Raw genomic sequence first — 18,452 nt, 5'->3', positions numbered from 1 at the left:
ACAAGAGCTTACAAGGAAGAGTCTAATCCTGTCTTTTCAATACACAGTAACACCAGGTACTAATTATTTGTAAATTTGAGAGAGACATTCACTTTTTTTTTTTTAAAGAATAAGCCACATTACGTAGCATTTCTACTAAGCATCCAAGGAAAGGCACCTTGTTGGTTTGTTTTTTTTTTTTCTTTTTTTTTTTTTTTTCTCCAATTTTCTACATCAAATATGTGAGGACTTTGTGATCTGTTATTAACAATAACATGCTCAGGGATTAAGCTACGAGTGCAGACAATTATAAAAACAAATATTCTGCTCTCATGCTGTTACCTGTGTGAAACAAACAAATAATGAAAAATCTCCTCACCACTCCAAACTGTTAATAAAATTTCTGCTCCATTGAACAGGTGGAGAAAAGGAATGGTGTTTTTTTTTTATTTCTTGGAAAGATCATATGTGTGTCTTTCCAAGATGAAAAAATAACAGCACAACATTCACCTGCCTGCCATCTGGACTGTTTTCTGAGCCTTATTTAAAAAAAAAAATAAAAAAACAGCTCCAAGATCTTTGCATGAAAACAATGAGAGGAAATAAAACAGAAATTGGCAAGGAACAAGGTGTATGGAGTAGTGCCCAGAAAGGCATTGGAGATAGAGCTCCAGCTTCATTAGGTATTCCTTTTTCCTACCTTTTGGCATCAGTGCCAATGAAAGGTCCAAGGTGGCAACCCTTTGTAACATTGGCAAGGCCTACAAGCTCCTTCAAGCATGAGAGACCAAATGTTAGTAGGCAGTTGAAAGCCAACGGAGATCCAAAACTTTATGACCCTATTGAGCATGTTTTATGTCCACTCACCATTAGCTTTGCTCTGGCATTGCTGGAAGAGACTCCCACAGTTCGCCTGACAGGTGTGATTTAACTGTCCTATACACTTATTCTTTTCCTTCTGTTTTTCAAATGTATTTACTAATTTAAGAACTTCTGGAGGATGTTGGAGTGGGACCCTGGAGAAGAAAATCCTCAGCTCAAGCACAAAACCTGCAGCAATAGTGGCATGTGAATCCAATCTTTGCTTCCATTGTCTTTCTTTTATTTTATTATTATTATTATTATTATTAAAGTTTGGAGATGCAAGAATAGTCTAATATTCATGGTTAGTCCAGTCTTTGACCTCTATACTGCTAAAATGTTGGTAGCAACTTTGCCTTATAAAGATCTGACTTGTTCTGGTGTAATTCAGTTTTGGTTCTTTTGCCCTATTTTCTGGAAAAAAAAAATCTTTTAGACAGGGTTTGTGGTCCACGACCTACGTATATTCTGGACAGAAACCAGCAGCATAGAACCATTGTCACTGAAATGCTGAATCAATGTTGAACTAGGGTCTTCTGTAGCTCTTTGCTTGACAGAGAGGCAAAAGTCAGAAAACTGACTTCAGTTTTCTGCTTTGCCACAGGTTTCCTGCTTACAGAAGTTACCCTTGAGCAGATCCAGAAGGATCTTTGCACTATGATACTTTGCATTATAGTGCCCCCACATAAAAGATCTTCATGAAGAAATGGATTATTTCATACTACCAAATGAGGCAAAATCTTCAGAAAATTGCAGTATTAGGTAAATGCTGCTGAAAAGCTTCACCTTCAGTACAAGAAAAAAAACAAAACAAACAAACAAAAAAAACAGCTTTGGAGTGCTTCAAAGGGATGTTATAGGGATAAGTGATTCCATAAAGCCTCTGAAACCCTCAGTCTCCATGATTTTGAAAGTACTTTGGCCAGATGTAGATCTTACCTTAATAGCAGGGTGAAAAAGTAGATTATTATTCTGTTATATCTGTCTGCTACAGACTCTTCCACAAACATTGCTGTTGTAACACTTCAGGCCAGGCAAAAGTTTTCATGGGCAATAACTAAATACATTTCCCTATACTACAGAAACATTTTCTGAAATCCTTGGACTGAAAACCAAATTATTCCATGAGCAGCAGAATTAATAACGTCTTGTTTGATGTCCACTGTGGCCATTGTCACCCTAAATTTTTCTTTTTCACACCTTTCTCCCCACTACACATATATTGAAAAAAAACATGGTATTTCCAGAAACCACACTGTTTGGGAGCAGATTTTGCTGTTTGCTGCCAAACCAACTGAATATATCTTCTCTACAAGGCAACATGGGAGCTTAACTATTTTAGGGGCTCTATTCCTCTCAGATTTGATTGAATATGGCAAATTTTGGAGCAAGGAAAGAAAGACACAAACGCGATACCCACTTTCTTGCAAATTACAGGGCTAATGACAGAGCACATCCATCCTATTTTAAGAGGATATGGTTAGAAGGAAAAAAAAAATCTAAAAACATGTACTTTCAAATTCAATTTTTATTTGTTGGAAATGATCACAGAGATAATCAGAAAAGCACAGAGTGTTTGTAAGGAACATTTGTAGAACAGCATTTTGCCTATTTCTTAGGGGACTCCCTGGTAATAGAGCTAATTCATGCCCACAATTTAATATAGCATGTTATAAGATTTAGCAGGATCGTAGATCAAATAAACAGCAAACAACAACAACAAGCAAAAACAGTTTGCTGACATTCTCAGTCTCTTTTTAAATAACCACCCCCTGCTGCATGTTTGGACTCAATTTCAATCAGAGACATTAAATATAATAAAGCTATGTATTTAGCTGGTTTTGCCTGATGCTCAGATTAGGTTGGATTCCAGCAAGGAGAACTTGTGAGAATTTCACAACTAATGACTAAGGAGGCAACCATGTCTTAGCTATAATTGAAGGTAAAAAGCTGAAGTTCTTTGAATCAAACCCCCAAAGATTAAGAATATCATGTTTGCTTCTCATTAGTATCTACAGCACCTTCAGTTCTACTCTGACCAGAGGTCATAAAAAAATATTTCTTGTCACCCACTTTAGAATCATAGAATCACAAAGGTTGGAAAAGAGCTCCAAGATCATCTGGTCCAACCATCCCTCTACCACCACTATCACCCACTAAACCATGTCCCTAAGCACCATGTCCAACCTTTCCTTGAACACCTTGGGTAGTAAATGCTTCTGCCTATCGAGGCTTCTCTCACTGGCAGAACAAAGTATCTTCAAGCGTGAATCTGTGCCCCACTGTTTGAGTAACGCACATTCCAGTCTTCTGTCCAGAATTTCGATCAAAAGAATGGGAACCAAATTCATCACCCACAGTGTTCAATTTTCCTTCAGAAATGTTCTTCTCTGTCCTCTATCCATCTAGAGTTGGTTTCTGGTGGTTACACCATCATCATATTCCTAATAGGAATTTTTCTCCATCCAAGTAACAAAGTAGTGTTGCCATTTCTGATATATACTTTTTTAGCATTCTGTCAAGGATACTCTGAAATGGTTCTTTAATTTTAAAATATATATGTATACTTCCCCCCTTTGGGAATAATTACACAGTCTAATAGATCTTGGTGTTAAGGTTTTTTCTTTCCTCAAGTTTAAATTGCCTTTTTTTTTTCTTTTTTTTTTTTTTTTTCCAGAAGCATAATGTATTCCTACTACTCCTTATGGAACACTCTAAATTATTTTCATCTTATACTTTAATTTTTAGCTTTTTTTCCCCACTTCCCTACAACAGTTTTGTCGCCTTTTTCAAGTTATTAATACACAGAGATTGCCTTCGTAAGTTCCTTGACATTTTTGCAGACATTCTCGCAAGAGATTGAATAAATTATATTATCAGATATTAACCAAAGTAATGGCCTATTATGAATGAAGAAAAGCAAATAATAATAGATCGAGCTTGGCATTTCAGTTCTTACAGCCTGTGAACTGTTGTATTATTGAATCTTTTGCTGCTGTAGCAATAGCCAAACAATGACTGTGTGCCTGAAGGCTGCGGTGGAACATGCATATCCCGCTGACCTTTTGCAGCACTATTTCAATGGAAATGGCTGTTCCTTCCTTCAGCCCACTCTTTTTCTCCCTCTTCATGTGTGCAAGACTCAGCAAATATCACTGTGTCAACACCTCATGGAGTAAATTCTGAGTCTCACGATGCAGTGACAATAGAATAAGCTCTGGGAAGAGAAACCAGCTTTCCTTTCAGTAGGCCTATAGCAATCACCAACTTTTTCAAGCGTCACCACACCATCAGCTGTCAGCCCATGCCATCCAATAAAGTCATCCATGATTAATTATTCTTAAATGACAGCAGCATATTGAAACAAGCTGATAGCTGCTGACAGTGGAAATCCAATTAACCTGAATTACTATCTTGATTGTGGCCCAATTAATGTCAGCTGTGCCACATCAGAAGTGAAGGCTTGGCTAATATAATTGTTTAATTAATTCACTGCAGAGATTAGTTGATGTGGGACTGCCCTTATGCTGACTTCTTTTTTTTTCTTTTTTTATTTTTTTCTTCCCCCACTGAACATTAGATTTGAGGAAGAAGGGGAAGCAGCTTGCTGTCTACAGCTTTTTGCTTAAGTGGATAAATGAAGTTCTATCTTTAAATGGGGTTTGAAAGATCACAGAGGGAATTGCAGAGCTGTTAAACTTCTGTTACGAGTCTGTTGTTGCCCGTTGCTTTAGTGAGTTTTGCTGCACCCTATAGCTGAGATGCAAAGGGATCGTGAAGGCTTCTCTTTGATGCGTTCAAATTGAGACATGATATTGTTATGCATTAATGAATTTTTTCTGCTTTTTAAAGTACATATAGTGAACAGCAGGAAGGCTGGTAATGACGAGGGGTGGATTTATTTATCTTTAGAAATAGAAACTTGAGTCAGAGGTGACTGGAAGTTTGCTGTTCACGATGCAATATCTGCCTGGTGTCTTGAGATTAGTTTGTACTTTTGGATCTCTTGTGCAAAGACAGACTTCCATGACAAATAATTGAGTATTAAGAAATGCATTATGAGCAATTTCAGGAATGAATCACTAAACAAAAGGGTCTGGTAGTGGCTCTTCTAGTTGAAGCACATTGCAGTTGCTATTATGATCTTTGCCGTATCTATTTTAATTCCTCTCTCTCTCTGCTGGTCAGCTGTCAGCAACCATAACACATTTAAAAGAAAAGTCGCCCTTCCATTCATTAAGGGCAATAAAGGAAATAGAAAACTACCACAAAACAGTTGTAGGCCTAAGGGTTGCACTGAACCACTAACTAATAATTTGGAGTCTGTGAAGTAGATCAAGAGAAAACTTTCCTTCATCTCCACCAGAAACTTAAAAATATTCTTAAAAAATACAGGCAGACTCAGACTGATTACCAAATAAGAGGATTATGATGAAAAAGGAGCTCTAATGACTTAAAGGAGCTAGCATTAAAAAGTTGAACTTAATAAATTAATATGTTAAGTATGGAGGCTTTGACAAGCAGAAAGGGGAAAATATACACGCAGCCATACCACATGTCTCTCTCTTTCTCTCTTTCTTATTCCACGGGGAACTCAACTATTTAAGCTCTTGTCATAGATGCCAGGGAGGAAAGGAATAGAGAGTTAAAAGCTTTGATCAGCTGTGTGTTTAAAAAAACAAAGCTGGGACACTTAACGAGTTCAGAGGTTCCCTTCACAGATCCAGAATGTTCAAAAATATCTGGTTTCATGAATGCCGACCTCCAAAAATTCCATAAGCGGGACCTCTCTGGAGATTTCTGCCTTTGAATTGCTCTCCAAATACCACCAGCACATAATCTCCCATGGAGGCTTCACTTTAGGCAGAAGTTCTCAGAACTACTTTCAAAACTTTCTTAAAGCTTCAAACCAGTCGCTCAGTTCCGTTCTCGGGATTATGGTTTCGGAGGATTTGCAGATAAGCCGTACCCTGGAAACTGATTAATATCCTCATCTTCTCAGCAGCCTAGGAGACCTGCCCAGCATATTGTTGAGAAAAACATGTCACAACGAACCAAACTGTATAAAAAAGTTTTAAACTTAACCTAGTACAACAGTTTATTAATTTTTGCTGTGTATCTCTACAAGGATTTATTTCAGTATCTAACAGAAATTTCTTGGTCTAGTCTAAAAGTTATAGTTGAGTGGTGTGTTGTCTTTTGGCTACATCCCCCTGTTTCTACCATACTGGAGAATTGCATCTCTCTGCTGTCTTGCTCATGGGAAGAAATGTTTGCAGATTGTTTTTTTTCCTTGCACAGCATAGAAGGCTGGCGTAAATGTGTGTTCTACTGCAAATCCTGTAAATCAGCTCCTAATTGGCACCGTGACAGAAATCATGCATAGATGTAAAAAGATGTATGGATTTAATAAGTTTCATTGCTTTCCGTCCCACTTCCAGTCTTGCAGATAAAACTCAAAGACGGGGGCTATTTTCTCTTTTGCCCATAAAGACTTAAATTTTCTTTTAATTTGTAGTTTGGATACTGTCCTCTTATTGCTGCTAGTAGTGGATATTCCCTATGGGAACGACCACTGGTACGGTACTTTGCAATGTTCACAGAGCTCCAAGGTGTTATCCATCATGGTTAAATTATTGCTACACCCTTTGCACAAACAGATCCCTGCACTGACAGCACCAACAATGTTGTGTACTGAAACTGAGTTTCGACAGGCAGGGTCAGGCAACAATGCAATTTGTGAAGCAATGCTAATAAAAAATTCTTTGTAGCACACCAATCTCTTATTCAGAATCCCTTGCAAATTGTAAAAACACAAGGATTTTGACACAGATGCAGGAAACACACAATTTTGATGGCAGTAAATTATACAGCATGCTTCTGAGTATTGTTTTATTGGCAGGAACAATAACAAATATAGTCCTGTGATCATTTTTAACTTTCAAATCAGTTATTGTTCACTTTAGTTTACTAGCTTAGTTCAGAGTAAAAATTCAGTTTAGGACAGCTATTTAATGATAACATTGCAAAGAGTGCTGAACAGTTGTTTTAGAGGTGAATAAAGGGAACTGTGTTTTAGTTTTCTTCCACCATATGAGCTCCAGTGCCATGCTCATAGCTCTATTATGTGACTGTAATTAAAAATAATCTATCATCCAGGAAGATGTTAAAGCTTCTAATCATACAAGTGGGTGAACTGAAAAACAAAAGAAAACTCCATTTGGAAACAAACTTTTTTTTTAAATTATTTTTTAATAAAAAATAAAAATATAGTGAAAAAAAAATCAATGTTTGTGGCTTGATATTAGCAAGTAATGAAAGCCCTCATTACAAATGTTCCTATTTGTGTATAATACATAATACCATGTATTTAATGGAGTAACATCCCTACATTTATGAAAAGGGAAACTATGGAACAAGAAAGTTAAATGTCTTATGAAAAATAACAACAATTTGAAGAGAGAAGGAGGCATAGATGGTAGATCTTCCCATACAGTTCTCTGCATTGTCTGCTATTTTAAGTTACTTTTTTTTTTTGTCTTTATATTTGAATTCTGTTATTAACAAGTCCTGAACTTTGTTCTTTTTTTTCCTTTGTTCTTTGTTCAGAATCCAGAACTCTGTTCTTTTTTTTTTTTTTTTTTTTTTTTTTTTGACTTTCCCTGGATCTACATCTGCAAAACTGAGTAGGAAATCTCAGGAGAAAATCACACAAAATTTTCCATTATGTTCTGATTTCTTGTATAGAGGCAGAAATTTGGTATCAACTCAGGTTGCCTTGTGGCATTTGTGCATTTAATCCAACAGTAAAACAAAAGCTCATAGGCCAATGTGAAAATGGTAAAATAACAGAGGTTAAAATCCTCTCCAAACCTTGAAGATCTTGTTCGGGTTTAAACAGAAGTTTAGATCATGAATTTTGACTTCCTATCCAATTCTCCATGGCTTCCGTGGAAAATCATTCTGCCTCAAATATAATTCTGTCCCACCCAATACAATAAAACGGAGGCACTATTATTCTTAGTTTCACTGATGTTACGCTAAATGTGGTGTTATTCACTTCTTGTGAAAGAAATTAGTCGGTAATAGAAAAGAAATATACTTTTGTCCTTTAGTGATGCTCATTTGGCAATTGTTAAAGACTTTCATCTTGTCTTTCAAGGGTCTACTTTGAATAGGTGAAGACCCACATGTAGGTACTTACGGGGTTAAGAAGCTGTAAAATAGCTTCTGCTATATTAATCTGCCTGTATATATATATGCCATGTTAGGCAAAGCATGGAGGTGTGCATTCCCTGAATTTCTAGCACACAATTTATCACTCTCTCTGAGTAAGATTTTCATGCCCGGTCTCAATTTAATTTACTCACCATTACTTAGCACTTTGTTCCCATCTTGTCTGCATACTGGAAAGGAGCAGCAGTGACATGGTGAATGCTTGTAGACTAGTGAAAAAGAGAATGCCTGGGAGGAAAAACATCAGTCTTCAGCTTTAGTGATACTCTTGGTTGCCAAACTTGGTGGTTCTCTCTCTTTTTCTTTTTTTTTTTTTTTTTTTCTCTTTAAGGAACATTTATCTAAGGAAGAAATAATAGCAGTTGTTTAAGGAAGGAGTTTTTTTAAAGGAACATTCTCTTAATCTCTTTATTGGAACATGTTTTCCATTGTCTTTGGCCTTCAGTACCAAAACCAACCTATTTACCGATCTTACTGAACTTTAGATATGTATTTAAAGTTCAGTGCAGCAGATGTCAGATCTGTTCTAAAAACTGTGAAATATTGCATGATAGTTTGTCCCTGCCAAACAGTGCTTGACATGCTAATGATGGTAGTGTTTTGTAGTAGTAGAGATACTGCTAGAATAGGAGTGATGCCGATGCCTTTCTAGACATAGCGGTGAGCAAAGTTTGTAAGATGTGATGTCCAACATTAAATGAATTAATACGGTAAAGAAAAAAAAAAAAGACATAGAGGTGAGTAACAAGTCTTCTCTGCTTTTCACTTTTTTTTTTTTTTAAATTGTTTCAATTGGTCTAACAAAAATACAAATGCACAATACTGCCTAATAGTATCCTGTGACACTTAGGGGATTCATCACCTCCTAACACTGACTTTCTGAGGTGTTGATGGCATGGTGCTTCCTGGAAGCTGTTCTGCAAATTGGTTTTACTTTTGATACATAGGGCTGGTGTTTGTATGTACAGCTGCCTGCTGGTGGTAGAATCAGACTAGCTTAAACTTTAAGTTTTCTCTTTAGTGTCTGACAGTTTAGCTGAGGGTAATTTGTCTTAATTACAGCTGAGACTTGAAGGCAAGTCTTAGCTCAAGAATTGTGTGCTTTGAAGTCAGAAAATCCCTTCTTTCAGTCCCAACATGAAAAACACTTATATGAATTATGTGTTCAGCTGTTTTTTCCCCTGCCCCCCAAAGTGCCTTTGCGTTCTTTATCTGATACTTGCATTTGTTGGAGGATGGTCTGAAGATCATTTCTGGCTGATGCTCAACCCTTTATCCGGTATTTTATTTTTATTAGAATTTTCAAATAAAGGGTTGCCTATAGCTATACACATGGTTCTAAGGAGAAATTATTAACTTCTTTGAACCAGAATCTCATAAGGGTAGACTGAAATTGTTCCATTAACACAAATGGAGTTGAGGCGGATTATACACTTTCTTTGGCTTTGTTTCTTATAAGTTTGTGCAAAGTTTGATCTAGTTATTATAGGCATAAGGAGCTAAGTTGGGGAGTCAGACATTTTTTTAGCCAAATCTTTCTGTGGTGGGGTCTGTAGTTAAGGCTTTCAGCACTGGCTGCCGTAATGTATTCATAGACAAACTATTGACATACAAGTTAGAGTCTGGCTGAACTTCTGAGTTCAGAGGGCTGAGATAAGCAGCATAGTGACCCAAACATTGCCATTTCCAATCCAGACAAATAGTCCTGTTCGTATGGGAGTACAAACTAACTGATGAACACTGCCCAGCAGGAAGGCTTTCTCTGAGCACACTTCAGTGTGGTTGAACCATGCTCTCTCTGCTCCACTGTCACCCATGTTTCTGGGTTTGAATTGTTATGGGTGTTCAGTTCTCTCCGAGTGACTGTGAAGAGTTGTTAAGAATATCAAGGCAGTTTTTGCAAAACTATAGGGGCATTTGTTTAGCTCCCATGGGCAGTTTCTGGTTTGGAAAAATGCAGACACTCTGGTGTTTCATCTACACAAAATCATAGCATCATAGAATGGCTTGGGTTGGAAGGGACCTTAAAGATCATCTAGTTCCATACCCCCTGACAATCACCTCCCTCCCCTACTGCCCACCCCTCTGGTGATGCAGCCGAGGATGCAGTTGGCCTTCTGGGCTGCAAGCACACACTGCTGGCTCATGTCAAGCTTTTTGTCTACCACAATCCCCAATAAATAGTCATTACCTGCTTTAAACTGCTGGCTAGATCTACTACATACAATTAAAACAGCTGCCAAAGGTAGGTGGCTTCATTCCAGTGCTGGGGAAAAAAAAAAAAATCCTCTTTATAGTGAATTGAAAATCTCATTGGAAGCCTGTTGGATTGAAAGACATGATAGAAATGTAAGCCATTTACATGTGTTATTATAAGTGATGTTTCAGCCATTAAAAAAAAAAAAATCAACAACAACAAGAAGTATATTAGGGGGATACTAAGATTGTGGTGTGTATGGTCTCCACCAGACCCTGTTTGCTCTTGGACAAATCAACACAGAAAACACTGTGCTTTTATCATTATCCTGAGAAGAGACTGTTGCAGGTGGTAAAAATTATTTGATATTTTGAACTAGTCATGAGTGCACATGAACTAGGATCTTAAAGAAGCCTTACCTTCCCCAAAGGAGAGCCAAAATTTCCTAGAAACACCAAAAATACAAATAAAAAATGCCCCCTCACTGACAGGGCAAACTCCTTACTCCCTCTTTTTCTTCATATTCCCCATCTTGCTCCAAAGCATGTGGGCACTAGAGAAAATGTTTGCATTGTCTTTTCCAGCATGCGACACGGACAGTTTTCTGTAGTTTTCTTATTTGAATTAACTACATTTAAATGAAATACATAAAACAGCTTGAGATATATTTCCAGCATGGAAAATGTCATCCTGAATGGCCATCACTAGCTAAATAGCTGAGTGGCAGAAAATTCAGTCCTCCCATAAGAAATGCTGAGGAACCACACCTGCAGATGGCAGTTAGGTTCGCCTGGGGTATACACCAAGAAGATAAATCAGCAAGAAGTGAATCATGAAAAGACTTGGAGGGAATGGAAAGACTGCGTAGAGTTATTGCATGTGGTGATTATGTAGACACAGAGTCACAAAAGGAAGTTCGAAATCGTCCCAAATGATGTGAAAGTCAGGGCACAAAAACAATGTGACAAAGTAAATGATATTCCCTTGCTGGTGTGGGCTGGCTTTTTCCCGTTGCTATCAAATCTTGTAGGTTTTACTCATATGCAACTTGACTGATTCATACTCATTTAAATACACCAAAAGTGCTTAATAATATTACTGGCCTTTTCTAGTCTGTCTGCAGAAGCAGTGATATTTAATAGCAAATTCATTGTTACTCTATAAGGAAGCTTTACCATAAAGGTCACCAAATTTGGCCAGTGCATTTTAATTTGTACACACGGTAAAGGTCATATTCTTCACTGCTGTTGCAATAATCGTCTGTTTACTATCTTATCAGAAATGATTGTGTATAACTTAGCTGAGGGATTTTACCAGCGTAAGTGGAATATAAGAACAAAAACAATAATGATGAAGACACTGGTGGAAGTGTAAGGGGAATTTTTGCCTTTGTATGTTTACATACTGCTTGAAGGTAAACATACGTCTATGGTTGGATTTTCTGCTGCATTACTACAATATTTATTTTTATTTTTTTTTCCCCATGAAAGCTGCACAGCCTTCAGCAGAGTTCCTGCTGGTGTATATTGGAGTGACAGCACTTTCAGATTTATAATATCATTTCTGTATAAACATGTCCAAACGTTAATAAGGACCTGGACTCCCAATCCAGCAGACCTAAAATTAGCTTTCAAAATGCATATTAAGGGCATAGACAAATGCTTTAGTGCAATTCCAAATGACCTCCAAGGTCAGGGTGAATGAAATTGTACGAACCTCTTTAATGTCACAAAACCCTCTCTACAGAGATTTGCATATAAAATGTCCCATTTTATGTCAAACAGATTTGTTAATCCTACAGTGAAGGAAACAGTACTTGAAAATTAATCAAGATGAGTTTTCATTGCCTGACAGGCCCTCAAAAGGACCTGACCCAACCCCTGGAGGCTCTTAGTGTATGGTTTCTAAATTGAATCAATTTTGGATTATTGTTTTATTGTGTGGTTTTATTTTTTTATTTTTATTTTTTTTCCTTGTATGAGTTTGCAGGAAATAGATCTCTATAACAGAGATAACTCTGATGATTTCTTTGGACAACTAGTGGAATTGTACTTCCAGAAGCTCATGTAATGCTGGCTCTGATGGAAAATGCTTCATTATTTGTTCATTATTTAAAAACTGTGTTTAAAATATGCATAAACATTTCTGCAGGTAAAAATGGATAGTCTTCCCGGGTCCTTCTGTACTGAGTACAGGATGGTTTTTTTTGCTCACTTACCATAGTAACCTAAAAAAGGAAGACTGAAAAATAGACCTCTTTTCCCTTGTGGCATATTCTTGCCCATATAACCTAACTGAAAAGTCTGGAGTATGTCAAATATTTACACTATCTGACATTGCAGGAGGGAGGGACAGAGATGCCTGCTCTTGGGCTAACCATCTTGGGTGATGCTATTTCTTTGATATCCTCATGCCTATCTTGGTCCATACCATATGAACAGGGAAAGATGTAATAAGAAGGCAAGATAGTGGTGAGATTGGTGAAGGTCATGACAGCAACCTACCCAGGGCTTTTGTCCTGCAGGAGACCTAGGAAGTGCCACATTCATGGAGTTGCAGGATATGTCAACTCTGAAGTAGTGCCTTATGCCCAAGATAGATGAGCTGTACTAGTACAGATCCAGCACAAATCCCTGCCTGAACTAAACTGCATTTATAGAGCTTTTGGTCTCTTTCCTAAAGCCAGTTCTGAAATCTCTACTTTCCCTGTGGATTCAAAAGTTTCCATGCATTATTATATACTGTGAGGTCACTAGTGACAGGGAAAAAATGCAGTGTACGTTATAAGCAATCCATGGAGGGTAAAGAAGCATGATGCTGCTTTTCCCTATGTGAGTCAAAAGAATTACACAGGAACAGTTTTCTATGGACCCACTCTCCTTTTATTAATGCTTCGCCCCTAGCCACCATTTGAATCTCTAGCAACGAAGCATTTCTTTCCTCCTTGTAACTGCATTTACTTAGGAATTTCTAAGACGAAACTTGCTTTTCTGGGCCTACGGCAGTATTGGGCTTTAATAGTTTTTAATGACTTAACTATCTGTTGTGACATAATTAAAATGTCTTTTAACATTTCACCCCCAAGAGAGAAATATCTTCTAAGCTGTAAAACATGACCTGCAGCTTCCTTTATGAAACAATGAGGGAAAGGTTTCTTCCAGGCTCAGTCACATCCACTTCTCCTGTCAATATAAAGTACTCCTTAGCTGTGTCCCTAAATAGCCTTGCTCGTTCCTTCTCTGCTTTTCACTCCTCACTGTTTCACAAGTGTGTTTAAAGAGCTTCTGTCAGGATTAAAATATATCTTTACCTATACTGTGTTACTAAAAAGCCCTGAGAGCCTAGCAAAAATAACTGTAAAAAAGCCATTTCTTCTTACTACAGGATTAGGTGGTTGGAGTTTTTTTATTATTATATTTTATTTTATTTTGGTGGGGGCGTATCCCACATTGTATTCTTTTCTTCTTGAGCAAATGTTAACAATAAAAATAGCTCCAATTTAATCATCAGGTGCTTTATATTATGGAAAACGGTCTTACAGCAGTTTGGAGCAGAGCTATAAAACCAGAGTAGTGCAACACAATACCATTCAAGGTTCAGAATAAACTAATATCATTAAAATAAAATCAGATAATGCTGCTTAGAGTTGTTTGTCCTACATTTTCCAGAAAATAATTCTTTCATGTTGCCTTAAATTTGGCCCAAATTTGGCCTGAAATTATGTGTGTCAAGATGATTTCCATATCTCTATTTATTTATGCATTTTAATGGGTAGTTAAGGGTAGTCAGTGTTTTTGAAAATGGAATTCCTATTGTCCTTAGGGTCCCCTACTAGAGACCAGAAAAGTCAAGGAAAATAAGCAATAGCATTAATGCATATAATCTAAAAGAAAGATCTCCAGCAGCTGAGAAGAGAAAGAGTTGGAAAAAGATGAGTGAAATCAACTGTGGATTAGTTGGATGCATGGAAAATGTTATAAAAATGCAAAGCTCCCTGAAGAATTATGTCCCAAAATAAATGAATCATCTTACAGTTTGTGATTTTTTTTAACCTTTTCTTAATCTTTCCGTGGATGTACTTTTGCTGTTCTGCGACTACTAATTTTGAGGCAGAAACTTAGTAGTACCTTACTCAGAGCAGTAAGGATCTTGCCCTGGGGAGAAATGATCTTTGGCTTTCCAAATCTGCATTTGTAAGTGTAGATTGACCTTGATTCAAGAGATAGCATCATGATTACATAACCACATTGATATTTGGGATGGACAGTAATCGTTATATGATTCTACTGTCATGAAAGCTCCCGTGGGAATATTGGGAGCCTGGTGTTAAGTGAAAGGTTTAAACAGTTGTGTGGTCTCATGTGAGCATGACTTCGACAGATGTCCTAAGAAAAACTAAGCTAATAAGTAAAATTTATATATACAGGGTGTACACAGCTGTGGTAATTACCAATTTACTGAACAAGGCAGAGATCTTGCTGGGGGAAAAAAATAATCCTACTTGTATATGCATACCTGAAAAACCTGAGCCATAGTGCATCCTAGCCATAGAGCGCTTAAATTTCCAATGGTGATGTGTTTCCAGTGTGCCTTGGTGCCTTGGGGTTATTAAAGATATGGAATTGCATTATTTTTTTTGTCTTCCAACTTGCCTTCACAGTTACGGTGGCATTAAGGCACTGTATATAATCTCAGGTTAGCAATCACTCTCTGTTAACCTGTATCAGGGTTTATGTTAACCTTTATCACGGTTTAACTAGAGTTTATGTGTAATATTATTATGCATGCTGTTTATTATTGTATATTTTTGTAGTATTTCAGTAAGGGTGCTCATGCCATGGTCTACAGATCCTATCTGGTGAACAGAACAATCCATTGTCCTACCTGCTATGTGCTATCATCTTTCTCCTCTAATAAGGGCACTGATAAGCTTTGCATGAGCCATGTGAACAACCTAAGGCATGGGGAATCAAGTCAGTTGTGAGGGACTGCTGGGATAGCCCTTTCAAAGGCAACATGTGCATCTGTACCTTGAGGGGAACAACTACCTTTTGCTAGTATGTCAGTGTTTTTCCATCTTAGTGACAAAAAGAAGTTGGGGTGTACGTCTGTCCTTCCTCAGTGCGTGTAGAAAAGCTTGTGGCAACAGACAGGGCTCAGAGGCTGTGTTTCTACTGCTCCTACAGCACATGCAGATTTATGAGTGGAGACTAAAGGGACTCAAAAAACTGAACACTTTCCTTCCTGAAATATAAACTAAAGAAAGAACTCAGAATTAACAGGAGAATCCTGCAGTACGTTATATGGCTGTGAAGGACAGTAATACTTAATCCAATAAGAGATGTTGTAAACATAGTAGGAATCATTATCCTGACTTACCAGCCAGGACAAGGTCATAAAATGTGAACCAAATACCACAATACAGGCTTGGCTGCATCTCTCCTACCTTCTTATTAGTCTGTTTATAGTCCAGTTTGATGCTTGCTTTTGTATAGTACAAGATAAGAGTGAATGTAACTTTGCAATGATAAAAAGAGCAAAACAAGGGAACCTCTCTGTAAATGGACTGATGTAAAAGCCATCTGAAGTAATACCATACAGCCTTTGAAACTCTCGTTAGGAATATTAGACTGCTGCTGGAATCTAAGTGACCTATTAGCATCCTCTCTTTGCTGACAGAACAAAGGCTCTGGCATTGTAGAAGTGGATGAGGACATCTAGGTATTTTAAAACAGTCTGCAGTTTTAAGCAGAGGTTTCCTGGTTTACCTTGGAATTAACTGAGGTTAAAAGAAAAGAGGATGCTGTAGCAGCCCTATTATCTCATGTACTCTGCTTTAAGAATGCATCTAAGTTATCCCTCTAGAAAAGAAGGCTGTAAGAATCACTGTGAAGAAACATCATTTAGTGGGTGAAAAAGTTTATTAAAGAGAGAACTAGTCCTGGTCCGACCACATTCTTCCCAATAAATAAGTCACAATAAACTGATCAAAAAGTGTGAGCAAAGGGGTGCCCCCAAGCAGAGTTTTAGGGCAGGGGAATAGTCTCTTTCCACTCAGTCCTGCCTTGCATACTTGATGAAAGATCCTTCTTAACACATGCACATGGAGTGATATATTGTCAACATCTATTTTATTTTATTTTTTTCCAAACTCAAAGAAAACATTTCTGTGTGAGTAATCGAAAAGCAAATGGAGAACCAAGATAGATCATTGATTATCTGCTATAGACATAGGGCAACATGGCATTTGTGTTTCATAAGAAATAATAATCTGGAAATCCACACTTCAATAAAAGCCACCGGTTCAGTTGGTGATTGATTCTAGAGGAGAGGACAGACCATGAATTACAGAGTTCCCTGCTGAAAGTGCTTCTCCAGCTCTTCATAGAAAAAATGATAGGCTCCAGGAGGGTTGCAAGAGAATGAAGTAATGGGATTTGGAGCATAAATGGAGGAGATGGGTTCCCTGGCACTTTCAGTGTAGGCCAAAACTTCTGTAGAAGAAGATAGCTGTAGGGAACAACAGTTCTATTGGAAACGTAATTCAGTGCAGAGAGGTGTAAACTGGTTAGCAAAGAATTTCAAACAGACCGTCAGGGCTGATTACACCCGTTAAGGAAAGAAAGGAAGGAAAAATAGATAGTAGTATTAACATAGTCTTTCCAATGATGTTGTTGTAGTTGAAAGGTAAAGAACTCTGCACAAATGTAGTTGGTTTATCAAGGCAAGATGTTGTTTTCAGGACTGGTGTCTGGAGGACTGGTTGATCTGTTCTCAAGGAAAATGTGGGAACTGACTCCATGTTTCATAGCTGTTATTTTTTGTGTGTCAGATAAGAGGATTCCTGACAGAGTGGGATTGCAAAGAGCTATTTCACACCGTGAAGAGCTGCCATAGATTGCAAAGAGCTGCCTTTGAGAAACAGCCTCAAGACAGGTTGAGAGCTTGTAGATAAAAATTAAGGACCAGACCAGTAAAGGACACCTTGGGGTTGGGGTCTACTATAGGCCCTGTGATCAAGGGGTGCCTGTTGGTGAGACCTTCCTGCTTCAGCTACACGAGCATCGCACTTGCATACTCTCATCCTCATGGGGGATTTCATGCACCCAGATATCTTCTGGGAAAGCTATGCAGCAGGCTGTAAGCAGTCCAAGAGACTCCTGGAGTACATTGAGGATAAATTTCTGGTCCAGGTATTAGAGAGACCAACCAGAGAAGCATTGCTGGACCCGGTGCTCACCAATGCAGACAAACTTGTTAAAGAGGTTAAGATTGGAGGCAGCCTGGGTGACTATTCTCTTGTTGAGTTTGTGATCTCGAAGGATATGGGCCTGGTGAAGAAATAGCAAACTGCAAGTTTGCAGATGACACCAAGCTGAGTGGTGCAGTTGATATAAAAGAAGATAATATAGAAGATAATATATTATATATTATAGAAGATAATATATTATATATATTATAAGATAATATAAAAGAAGTTGATATAAAAGAAGAAAGGGATGACCTGGACAAGCTTGAGAAGTGGTCCTACATGAACCTAATGAGTTTCAACAAGTCCAAGTGCAAAGTGCTTGCACCTGGGTTGGGGCAATCTTGGACACGAGTACAGACTGGGAGAACTCATTGAGAGCAGCCCTGTGGAGAAGGACTTTGGGGTTCTGGTGGAGAAAACGCTCGACATGGGCCAACAGTGCAGAGAAGGTGATTGTATTTAAGGGGATTTCCCTTGTCAAGGGAGAGTCAGGATCATCCAGCAGGATGTATCAGTCTGCACAAGGACACAATTTCTTTTTGATGTATTGACTTGTTTCAGATAGTCACAGCAATGGAAAAATTCTATCATGAATTTACCCTCCAACTTCTCATTCAGAAATCCATACATTTATTTCTTCATCTTTCTCCTTTTTTCAGCTACGAGCCAGGAAGATGAAGTGCTGCCTTCTCTCTGCTGCTTTGGCCGTTCTGCTGTTCGTTGTCATAATCATCGCGGTCTCAGTCAAACGCTGATCTGGTGACTGTTTCCACAGGTAAAAGCCTATAACTAACTTTTATCATACCCTGTAAGGTAGGTAGAGACAACTCAGGAATCTGATAATGGTAAGAAAGATTTATGTTAGCTTGTGGGTTCGGGTCTAGCCTAGGAAAATTATTTCCTTTAAAGGGTATTTGAGCTTGGGAA

At 37.9% G+C, this 18,452-nt stretch overlaps 1 protein-coding gene across 3 annotated transcripts in view; it reads left to right on the top strand.

Annotated features, from left to right (window-relative positions):
* Nucleotides 1-18,452, top strand: part of TSNARE1 (t-SNARE domain containing 1) — a 454,966-nt gene that overhangs the window by 377,309 nt on the left and 59,205 nt on the right. For all 3 annotated transcript variants that reach the window (XM_068672755.1, XM_068672754.1, XM_068672756.1), the window contains one exon: nucleotides 18,185-18,300. In XM_068672755.1, coding sequence (XP_068528856.1) covers nucleotides 18,185-18,280 — 96 coding nt within the window. In that variant the 3' untranslated portion in view covers nucleotides 18,281-18,300. The remainder of the gene's footprint in view (nucleotides 1-18,184; nucleotides 18,301-18,452) is intronic.

The sequence above is a fragment of the Anas acuta genome, chromosome 2, assembly GCF_963932015.1.
Source record: "Anas acuta chromosome 2, bAnaAcu1.1, whole genome shotgun sequence".
In the NCBI taxonomy this organism is placed as follows: Eukaryota; Metazoa; Chordata; class Aves; order Anseriformes; family Anatidae; genus Anas; species Anas acuta.
The sequence above is the reverse complement of the archived record's forward strand: the minus strand, read 5'-3'. Positions and strand labels throughout refer to the sequence as shown.